At 32.8% G+C, this 12,017-nt stretch overlaps 2 protein-coding genes across 6 annotated transcripts in view; both read right to left on the bottom strand.

Moving 5' to 3' along the window:
- LOC128014693 (transcriptional enhancer factor TEF-3) overlaps positions 1–2,151 on the bottom strand; it is a 36,485-nt gene extending 34,334 nt beyond the window's left edge. For all 5 annotated transcript variants that reach the window (XM_052598396.1, XM_052598395.1, XM_052598393.1 and 2 more), the window contains exon 1: positions 2,013–2,151. The gene's annotated coding sequence lies outside the window, so the exon portion shown is untranslated. The remainder of the gene's footprint in view (positions 1–2,012) is intronic.
- A 1,029-nt stretch (positions 2,152–3,180) lies between these two features.
- Positions 3,181–12,017, bottom strand: part of si:dkey-82f1.1 (DENN domain-containing protein 2A) — a 35,565-nt gene continuing 26,728 nt past the window's right edge. The window contains exons 13-20 of the mRNA XM_052597728.1: positions 10,573–10,713; positions 10,326–10,474; positions 8,629–8,806; positions 7,065–7,106; positions 6,864–6,969; positions 5,485–5,760; positions 5,310–5,396; positions 3,181–3,854 (exon numbers count right to left, since the gene is read on the bottom strand). Of these exons, the coding sequence (XP_052453688.1) occupies positions 3,823–3,854; positions 5,310–5,396; positions 5,485–5,760; positions 6,864–6,969; positions 7,065–7,106; positions 8,629–8,806; positions 10,326–10,474; positions 10,573–10,713 (1,011 nt within the window). The 3' untranslated portion in view covers positions 3,181–3,822. The remainder of the gene's footprint in view (positions 3,855–5,309; positions 5,397–5,484; positions 5,761–6,863; positions 6,970–7,064; positions 7,107–8,628; positions 8,807–10,325; positions 10,475–10,572; positions 10,714–12,017) is intronic.

Here is a 12,017-nt window from a genome sequence, read left to right on the forward strand (position 1 = left end):
AAATTCAGAGTTAGTATCTCACAAATCTGGGTGTAAATTTCAAGTTTAAAATTTTCAAGTTTACATTTCAAGTTTGAATCTCACAAATCAGATTTTATTTAAAAAATATATATAAAATGTAATTTAAAAAAATTATGAAATGTAATAAAAAATAAATATACTCAGAACAGAAAATGAACTTTTTTTGTCCCGTGACGTTAGAAGGTGAAACCTATGTTACTCAATGGTAAAGGTAAAAACTAAACTGAAAAAAGGCAGCAAACTGAACTCTACAGAAGAAAACAGATGCAGACAGAGCCCAAGTGTGAAGACGCTTCAACTAAATGCCACTTTACAGAGCGCTAATGAAACCTTCACACAGATGCAGCATTTAATAACGTTTCCCTGATGCTTTTTATTAAAACAACACAATATCCCGTCCCCCTCCTTCCTCCCGCGCCGCAGAAAGCAGGTGGGCACCGGCCCCATTCCACCTGTTGTTCCTGTAGATTATTCCATCCCCCGGGACGCAGAACACGCAGGGCACTGACTCTTCACCCCAACACCCGAAATATTTACCCATGAGGCCAGCTGACAGAGAGCGGACCACTGCGCTTCAAACTGCCATTTGAATCTGTTTAGACTGACTTTGGGTCATTCAATGATCAACTAATTAACCCTTTTTCACAGATAGTGATGACATGTTTATACCATTATTAACAACATAAATCTACACTGCAAAAAAATCAGTTTTCAAAGTCATAAATCAAGATTATAGGATTATATTTTACAAGAAAATATTTTCTATATACTACGTTTAATTCAATGTGTTACATAGTTGTTTTTGAATTTTAAATATTCTGTTTTATTATAGAAGCAAATAAAAAAAAAGAGCTAAAATTATATTTGTTGTCATGTGCATTCACCACTATAGTCATTTAACCAACTATGATGACTTTAGCTTTGGAGAACCTTGGAAAAAAAGTGTAGCTCAAATTAATTAATTTGAGAACTTTAAAGATTTATTTTATATTATTAAACATTACATTTACAAATTGTCCATGGGAATTTCTTGACAAAACCAACATTTGAATAAAGGAAATACTACATTAACTATGAACTCCTTTAATAGTGTTTAAAAGCAGCCTATGATGAACTTCATGTAGTCAGATGATGAATGTCTAGATATCAAATATATATAGTTTTTATCACTTTACTATTATTCAACCATGTGAAAAAAGTGAGAATAAAAAAAAGTGTGTGCAAACCTTTGACTTGTAGTGAAAACAAACAAACAAACAAATAGTCTGTAAAACTCAAAGCACTGTAAAGTGAAAACCTATACACATAAAAATAAGAAAATATTTGCAATTTTGAAATTAATAACAGTAATATTTAACAGCAAAGGTCTGGCTAAAGAAATACATAGGCTGAATGAACACTGGATTAAAATAGCTTAATAAAAAAATATTACTTTATCTTAAAACAAAACAGACAAGACAATCAATAATAATAATAATAATAATAGCTAATAATAATAATAGTTTCCACAATTATTAAGTAAACACTTTTATTGCATTCTTATACATTTTTTATATATTATATACATTTTTCAAACGTTTTATGTGCAGACATGTCACTATTTAAAGGATCAACCTTATTCTCAACCGATAATTTGCGCAATAATTAACGAAGTGAGACGCGACACGCGCTCGCGCTGAGCAACGCGCGCCTGTGACGCGTTCAAGTTCCTCAGAAAGTTTCCGGTGAATCAGAAAAAAAAGAACGCGTGAATTCAGGAAAAATTCCAACGATTCCAAATATTCCATTATTACATCACATTTCGTCATCACGTGTCAGAATAGCGCTTCAGTGAGTTCGTTTCGCGGCTGTTCTGAAATATCGTTAAGTGAGGAGAAGATCTGTAACTTGCTCTACAAGTGCTTGTGGCTATTTTACAGACAGATTTAGATTTTTAAATAACTGTTCAAACAAATGCCACTGTGAAATCTGTAAATAAATACAATTCTTACCTGTCAGAAGGAACAGAGGGGAAAATGAAGTGTTTTGGGGGTAAAATCTGCCTGAGTGACTGGAAGCGCGCGAGGAAGGCTGGAATTTCAGGAATTGGCTGCAGTATAACGTGAGGAGCAGACAGGAGGAGGGAGGGGAGGAGGGAGGTTGAGGGGAGGTCCCGGGTTTGAAAAGGAAAAAGGAGCAGTCTTGGTGTGGAGAGAAAAGGAAATAAGCCCGGATCCAGAGGGATTCACATTGTTCTGGTCAGTATGAGAGACAGCTGTGTCCTAAAAGTCCGGGAAAAGAATCCTGAAACAGTGTCAAGACCATCTTTGTATTAAGTACTACTTAAAATTATAATATAAAGACGTCTCACATATATTAAAAGGTACTTATATCTACTAAATGTGTTTAAAAAAATATGGTGTGTGTCTGTTTAAATGTATATATTATATGGTAGTGTGTTGTGTTATCTTCATGTGAATGAGTTTATTATGTTTTTAAAAAAGTGAGACGTGTGTGTGTGTGTGTGTGTGTGTGTATATATATATATATATATATATATATATATATATATATATATATATATATATATATATATATATTATATATATATATATATATATATATATATATATATATATATAAAATCACTTGTTTATAAAGCTACTCGTTTCACTTGTAGAACTTCTTAATTACTAATTATTACTAACACTGCTTGTCTTATTTGGGGTAAACACTCATTTAGAGAATTGCAGAAAAGCACACTCATGATATCAGATGGTACTCAGTTATGCAAAATCCATTCATTAAGATATTTACAAACTACTCCTAGGAAAAAAAGAAGCTGTTTTTGTTTGTAAAGCGTCCATATTTCCTGGTGTTAAAGCAATGGGGACAGGGACCACCTTTTTTGCTTTCCCCACACTCAAGTTTCTCAGATCAGATTTTGGGGCCATCTGCAGGCCACAAACAAACCTGCACCTAATGTCCAAAGGTTAGAGGGCTTTGAGAAACATCTAAATCCAATGTTCATGGGACATTGTGTGCAGAAAGATGCCTGTAACATCCAGCAAACAAAGTACATGATGGCGATGACGCCACATCCAAGACTCTAGAACTAAATACATGAATTCAGGTGATCTGGCAACTCAGAAGAAAACAGTCCAGGTAAAGTATTATTAAACACTGTTTATTAAAAAAAAAAAAAAACAAGTTAAAAGTAACTTTAGTGGTGTTTCTGTAACGCACGTAAGACAGAGAAAAGAAAAACTCTTTGTTCTGGTTTCGGTCGAGAACCTTTTCTGAACTAATAATTCTAGAACAGTTCCCGATCCTGCAGTTCCAAGATTCTAGATTTCCCCCCGTTTTTAAACACAGAACAACGCTTCATTCAATCACAGTGGCGGTGTTTTCACGGAAACCCAGTCGACGATCTCGAGTCTGTAACGTACGATAAATATACTATGACAAACTAACAACACAATTTCGACTTTAAGAGGAAACATATAAAGTTTTACAGAGGATTTCATAAAGGTCTTCTTATTTCTAGAAAGAATATAAATTAATTTATAGCCTCCTGTTTCTGAAGAAGTTGTACTCTATCTCTTATACATGTAGAAAACGAGAGAAAGAACTGTACATGGACGCTTCTGTTCTGGGTTTCAATAAAGTCCTTTAAGGTATGGTTTGGGGAGCTAGAATGGACTGTACAGTGTTTTCCATCGCCTTTGGTCCTTAGGTCGCCGTATCCCATACTTCTGGTCTGTTTTGGTCAAACGATCAGGTGAGAGCAAGTCTAACATACAGATCCTACATGGCTAGTTTTCATTTTTTGGACAGGAATTTCATCTTGTGTCCTGAGAGAAAAGAGAGAGGAAAGAGAAATGCTCAAAATCCCATTCAAACAGAAATCTTTGTTTCCTTTACAAATATTGGTTCATCAGACTGTTCAGAATGGAATAGCAGCTTACTGTAAAGTGTATACTGTATACAGTTTTGCATTGTGGTAAACAATTTTTATTAATCAGGTTATAGAAAATTACACTGTACTGAATCTGCTTTACTGAATGTTACAAAGTATGTTATGTTGTCTACTGATAATGGTAATGCTTTTGCTGTGGTCCTTTTAGATCTCAGTTCAGCATTTGATATGGTTGATCATAAAATGTATATTTCTCTATTGGAAAAGTATGTAGGCATTCAGGGTACCGATTTAAAATGGTTTTGGTCATATTTGACCAATAGGAAGTTCCCTGTATGTATTGGAAAGTAGCACGCCTCTCCTGTGGTGTTCCACAGGGATCGATCCTTGCTCCTAACACTTTTCTCTTTACACATGCTGCCACTGAAATCCTTGTTTTCCAAACATGGAATATCGTTTCATTTATATACTGAAGACTCTAGTTGTACCTCGCACTTTAACGTAAAGATTAATGTTATATTGAGGTTTTGCTATAGCATGCTCACAGGATCTAAAATAAAAAAAATATTATTATAAAAAGTTGTATTGTTTGGACCAAGTGATTTTTATGATAGTGGTGATCTGGATCTAGGCTTTAAGTTCTTATGTTACTCTGTGCGTGAAAAACCATGGTGTTTTATTTGACTCAGGACTTCGGTTCGATAAACAGATTAATTCTGTCATCAAATTACTCTTTTTCCATTTATACTCCCTCATAACCCAACTATTTTATATGTATTGTTTCTAATGTTCTGTACAGCACTTTGGTCAACCTTTGGGTTGTTTTTAAATGTTCTTTAAACACAAATAATTAAATGCATGCATAAATATGTATTTGTTTGTTTGCTTACAACATGTGGAGGAAATTTAATATTTCATTTTAATTCATGCATTTATTCATAAAATTTAGTATTTAACCAATTTATTTCAATATTCATTTAATGGCTTAATTTTGACTAATTTTGGCTTTCCATATTCATGTGTATTTTAATATTTATATTATATGTATTTTGCATAAAGCAAAGTGTGGAATGCTGTATCCCAAAATACAAAGCATTAAATAACTGGCATTAAACGATATATAATAATTATATAAAATATATGCTTATTCCATATGCTTATTTAACATACGCTATTACATAATCAAAATATAATTTTCCAATAATAAAATATACATAATATACATTTTTATTAATGTAATTATACTTAAAAAATAATATTTAAAGACCCACCCAGAGTGATCAGGATATTCTATATATACAGAAGATAAGCATATACAGCAGAAACACCATGTCATTCCAAACATGCCCTAATTCTTTGTCTTTAGTTAGATCTGCAGGTGAAACATTACCTAAACCTTTGAGGAACTTGTTGACGCCTCTGTTCTCGCTGCCTGGCAGAGAATCGAGGTAATCCTGAGCCCTCATCTCAAACAAACCTGTTCAAAACAAACAACAAAACAGTTTCAAAACAAAATCAATCCTCAAATCTAAATTGTATTTCCCAAGATTCATAACCATTCGAACCTTTCAGGCCCTGCCTCCGAAAGTCTCTTTCCTGCACGAATCCTGCGAACATCTGCGTCTCCATGAAGACCTCCAGGAATCTCCGCAGGCTCTTGGAGGACACGGCTTTACGAAAAGCCTCACGCTGGAAGGACGAGGGAGTCGGAGAGGAGGAAGACGAGGCAGAGGATTCTTCATCACGGTCACTGCCGCCCATAAAGAGTGAGTAATGACCCACGATCTCCACGAAGAACCGCACAAACACCTCTGACACCACACAGCTCAGAGAACTGGGCTCTAATGAGGACAAATTAGAAAAAAAAAATTAGGATGCTTGATTATTCGTCCAAAAAGTGACTAGTGTGTTAAAAGAAATACAAAAAAAAAACTTATTATTATTACGTTTGACTGCTTTTGTTGTTTTGCCATTATAGTTATCTAGACTATAATTGAAACTAAAACCAAAAAAATTAAATGAAAGTTAAATCAAATAAATGTTACCTGAAATAAAATAAATGAAAAAATTAAATCATATTTTTCTTTCACCTAGATGCTAAGGCAATATTTAAAGTTCATGTATAGAATAAACAAAAAAACACCAAAACTGATAAAGACCCACAACAAAATTAATAAGATTTAAAATTAAAAAGGATCTAAAAATCAGATTTTGAAAAAACTGATTCAATTAATACCGTTTCAAACTATAATAGTATCTAAATGATACTAAAGTAATGCTGTTATTAAGTGCATTAAACCTGATACATGTATATAAAGGTATTCATTATGCACACTGTAATGCATTATATATTTTCATATTAGTAACCAACATTAAAATGCATTATAATATTTAAAGATATGTTTGTTGTATGTTTTTTTACGGATTAAGGCCAGACACAAGTTAACGTTGTAAAAAAACAAAAACAAAAAACTAAGATATAACCATACTAACACAGTTGATTGATTACATTAAGAATTACAAACATATTTTTGTATTAAATATTTTCTAAAATGTTATGTTTTAATATGCCAATGATGTGTTATCCAATTAAATTTGTGCTAATTTGCATACATTTCTAGAACAAGGAATTCTAGAACATTGGACACTCTGAGAAAAAAAAAGATACAAAAGCTGACACTTGGGCGGTACTTTTTCCAAAAGGCCTTAAAAAGACATATTAGTCCCTAAAAGGTACAAAAGTGGACCTTTTGAAAAGGTACCGCCCCAGTGACAGCTTTTGTACCTTTTTTTCTTAGAGTGGATGAAGCCATGTTCAAAATGTCTTTTGTTGTCATCAAATAAGTGAAGCCTTTTTTGCAAATCAGCAGATATTTTTTTCGTCCAAGATGCATGGCTGTTATCTTTCTAACCCCTGAGTGTAAGAGATCGGACAGTAATGTACCGCCAGGATTATCTGCCACGTCACACGCCAGCTCCTTCCTCCGCTCTAGAACGTGTTCCAGAGCGGCCTGGAGTTTACGAGGCAGAATCGAATCCTCATCATCCATCTGAAACAGGAAACACAGACGTAGATTTCTTTCGCTTCATCATCGAAATGCAAATCCAGCCTAAATTAAAGACCAAAACTACTCGAGTACAGTACCTGTCGCAGGAAACGACTGTTGCCGAGGTCGACCACCAGGACCTGAAAGAGAACAGAGGACACAGTGATGTCATTTCCTCCTGCACTGGCGATCTCAGCCTTTTCCCCTATCGCAGCTATTGTGACGAGGTCAGAGGTCAGGGCCGCCCAGCCGCACGGGAAGTTCTCAGAGAGAAATATCAGAAACGTGTCTGGCCTCTGATCTTCTCTGAGAAGAGCCCAATCCGGTTCTTTTGTTCATCCATAAATGTATACATAGAATATTAACACCACATCCTAGGCTTTATTGGCCTCGTTTCCTTCCCACATTAGTCATAATGAGGTGTAACATCCAAGAGGTCACAGGTCAAACAGCTGAAAATAACTTTGGAGATCTCCTCTGGCTATGTTCCGACCCTATCTATGTTTTGCTTTAGCAGCATGCAGTGTGCCGCCTGTGCATCTGCCGAAATGTGCAGCATACAGCCAGAGAACTGCACTGAACAACCCACAATGCAATGCAATTCCTATCTGTTAGAAACCAAACATAACTGTTAAAGAATTCTAGTATTTCATTATTTTAATGTACAACGCAAGTGAAACGCTTATTGCATACTGCATTCCAAAGTTATCATTGTAAATTAAAAAGAGGAAAAAAACTAACAAAATAATAATAAAAATAAATAAATTAAAATATATATTTAATAATTTAAACTAAAATAAATTACATTGTTATGAATCTGAAACTCACTATAAAAATATATCAAAAAAATTAAACATTTATTTCATTATAACGAATTGTTTTGAGTTTCACTCAGTCGGACAGTTTGCATTGCATTCATAAAAATAGAAATGGGAACATGTTCTCAATTATCCCTTTATATATATAAAAAAAACTAAAATACTGTACAAAAAAACAAACAACACCAAAAAAAACTCTGACCAAAAGAAACAGAACTGTAACCAATGCAAAAGAACTGACCAACAAAATTAAACTAAAAGAAATAAATTGAAAATTAAATGAAAATAAAATACTTCATATAAAAAAGGTAAAGTATTACAACCTTGCTGCATACTGTCACGCTTACTATTAAGAAATAATGCAGTATACTGTACATACTGCACAGAAAACACATTTTGTAATATAAACATATGCATGTTAATGAGTCTGAACATTTTAAACATCACTTTTACATGAGTCAAAGACGAAAAAGGGTTTAAGCATAAAAACAAATGTAATACTGCTTTAAATTATTGTTGTTTTACCCAATAATAAAAAAAAAAAAACTAAATTTACAAAATGTATTTATTATTTAGTTTTTGTTTTTCCAAGCAAAAAATAAATATCATAATTTTTTCCCTAATTTCAGAAGACACCACTAAAATGTCATTCAGTGTAACAATCTTGTCAGGCGTACTTACAACAAAAATCGATTTATGATGTATTAAAAGACTAATTACTTTCACCCCAAATACTAATCAGTATTTTTTTTTTTTTAATCTCCCACAATCTTAAGTTTCGGCCAATTGTCAGTAAGATTTTTTTTTTGCTAATATAAAACTAAGGTGTCAAAAGGTGTCTGACCTCCTCTAGCGGCAGCTCTTTGAGACGGGCCAGAGAGCTGGAGAGCAGCCCGACTATGAAAGGAGTCGGTGTACAGACGATGTCCATCATGGACGGCGGCAGGACCGGGATGTATGTGTGCTGCCAGGTGAAGGGGTACAGCAGAGCCACCATGGCATGACAACATTTAGAGAGGGTGCTAAAGAGAGAGAGAGAGAGAGAGAGAGAGAGAGAGAGACACGGATCAACATGACTGTGCTGACACATTCACACCAGCAGATGGCAGCAAACAAACAACAATCAGTGCCGTTCACTAAAGCAGGCATCAGTATTACTCATGCTTTCAATACCTTCTAAATGTTGAAGAAATTCAATAATGCAAGAAATAGCAGGATGTTTTGTATAAAAAGCTATTTTAGGACAATTATGATTTTTGCATTGTGCATTTCATTCCAAATTGCCATTAGCATACTTTAATATTTTAATAAAATAAATAATTATACCAATAATAACTACATTGAAATGTTTATATATATATATATATATATATATATATATATATATATATATATATATATATATATATATATATATATATATATATATAAACATTTCAATGTAGTTATTATTGGTATAATTATTTATTTTATTAAAAATAAAAATATTAAAAATATTAAACTATGAAGTTATCAATTATAAAATTGAGAGGATATTGGCAAAAACTGGCAAAATTAATAAGAAAATATTTCTTATTTTTCTCTTGATGTGGCTGTGAAAAATGACTCACCCATATTAAATATAAATCAATTTTGTATTTACCCATTAGCAGATTGTAAATGATAACAGCAAGAACAAATCAACAATTATTACAGTATATAATTGTTTTAAAAAATATATTTTTATTCACAAAAAAAAAAAATCCAATGTTATTATTAAACATTGTTCAAAATAAATAATAACAATAATAGTAGCAATGACATCAATCATTATTATCAGTTTATCAATGTTATCAAAATATAAGTATATTTAATATTTTTAGTGCAGTGTGATTAATTGATTGATTTTCTAACAGCCTTTTTTGTTCTGTAGAAGAGCCGTTTCATCCACTAAAAGTGCAGTCTTTACTCATTAGGACGCATATTTCTCATCTTATTTGTTAGTCGACACACTTAACACAATTCCAGGTCCTTCCAGATCCATTTGGCCAGCTCATCACTGTCTCAAATCATCTTTTTAGGGAGGATGCTGGTTTGATGATCCCTAAGAAGGGACCCGGCTCTCATTACAGACGCAGAACGTCATGTGAGCGCTGGTCTCTCTCTTTTTCCGTAGAAAATAACATCGGGGTTGACGTTTGTTCCCAAGGCGACTATATAACACGACAGCATTTTTTCCATATCTGTCTTGAGCTGTGAAAAACAGTTCCACAAGCCACACTCTTTTCCATGCTTGCCGTGCCATATCTTTTCATTCCTCCCTTGTCCTCTTTAGGGTTCACGCACAAACACACGTGTGCCGTTCTTAATGCGACATACGTCCATGCATTGATCATGTATAGTTTTACCTTATGAATGCTGAAAGACACCATTTACACAAGTGAGCATCCAGAACAAGCTCCGCCTACTCACCTGTCAATCAAGCTCTGCATTAAAACAAGGCTTCTGAACTTGGCTATGTTGCTGGATGGGATGCCTTGGACAGGCGTGAATGGGTCGTACCTGAGTTTATCTGCGGTGAAGATGACCCTCCGCTCCAGCAGAAGAGAAGCAAACACCCGCAGAAGCAGACGCAAGCTCAGAGAGGAAAACAAACACTCGAAATCCACGTGCTCCAGACGGGAATCTGAAGGACGACATAATTCTATCACCTACGGAAAGAGTCAGAGAGAGAGAGAAGTGGAATTAACTTTGAGAATTAACTCCCTGTAGAATTCCAGAAGATGTTTTCATATACTTTTACACTGACCTCGGTCCCTGAACCCGGCAGAAAGTTCTTAATGCTGATGGTTCTTCCCGGCGCTGGGAACGGAGCCTCCATAATTCCTCTCATAAACGGCTGGACCAGCGCAGGAGAAATGGCTCGTCGCTTCTCTACCTCATCCAGGATCTGCATCAGACAGACATCAGCACACACCTCATGTAAGATCGCTTTCATGTCACCACAGATCGCTTTTTTTTGCCCCCTACCAATAAGTTCAAAACAAATAAATATAATAATACCAGTGACCATACCAGTAGTTATTGTGAGTTTATCGTTATTTTTTTGCATACCACTCATACATTATTCAAAATTATTCTAAATAAATGAAGTAATAATTAAATTGTCATATATTGTCATAAAAAAAAAAAACTAATAAATTATAATAAAACAAAAACAAACTGAAAACCAAATTAATAAACAAAACAAAATATGTATTTAGGGTGAGATGTCTGTGGTTAAAATCAAATCAAATCAAATACATAAGCATGTCTTTAGTGTAAGATACAGGCTGTGACGCTTAGGGAAAATAAAATAAAATAAATGAATTTAGGGTAAGATGCCTAAACCCCTATGGCTTAAAAAAAATAAAAATAAACAAACAAACAAAACAAAACAAAACAAAACAAAACAAAATAAAATAAAATAAAATAAAATAAAATAAAATAAAATAAAATGTAGGGTAAGATGCCTTACAGGCTGAAACCCCTATGGCTTATAATTTTTTTTTTTTTTTTTTTATTAAATTAAATTAAATAAAATGTCAGTAGGGTAAGATGCCTTACAGGCTGAAACCCCTATGGCTTATAAAATAAATAAAAATAAATAAAATAAAATAAAATGTCTGTATGGTAAGATGCCTTACAGGCTGAAACCCCTATGGCTTATAAAATAAATAAAAATAAAATAAAATGTCTGTATGGTAAGATGCCTTACAGGCTGAAACCCCTATGGCTTATAAAATAAAAATAAAAAATAAAAAAAATAAAAATAAAATAAAATAAAATTAAATAAAATAAAATAAAATAAAATAAAATAAAATAAAATAAAATAAAATAAAATAAAATAAAATTAAATTAAATTAAATTAAATTAAATTAAATGTAGGGTAAGATGCCTTACAGGCTGAAACCCCATGGCTTATTAAAAAAAAAAAAAATGTTAATTAAATTAAATTAAATGTCTGTAGGGTAAGATGCCTTACAGGCTGAAACCCCTATGGCTTATAAAAAAAATTATAAAATAAAATAAAATAAAAATACATAAGCATGTCTTTAGGGTAAGATTGATTAAAAAAAAATATATATATATATATATATATATATATATATATATATATATATATATATATATATATATATTTAATAATAATAGTTATAAATAAATATAAATATAATAACATAAATAATAATTATTAAATACAATTATTAAAAT

The sequence above is a fragment of the Carassius gibelio genome, chromosome B25 (assembly GCF_023724105.1).
Source record: "Carassius gibelio isolate Cgi1373 ecotype wild population from Czech Republic chromosome B25, carGib1.2-hapl.c, whole genome shotgun sequence".
Lineage (NCBI taxonomy): Eukaryota > Metazoa > Chordata > Actinopteri > Cypriniformes > Cyprinidae > Carassius > Carassius gibelio.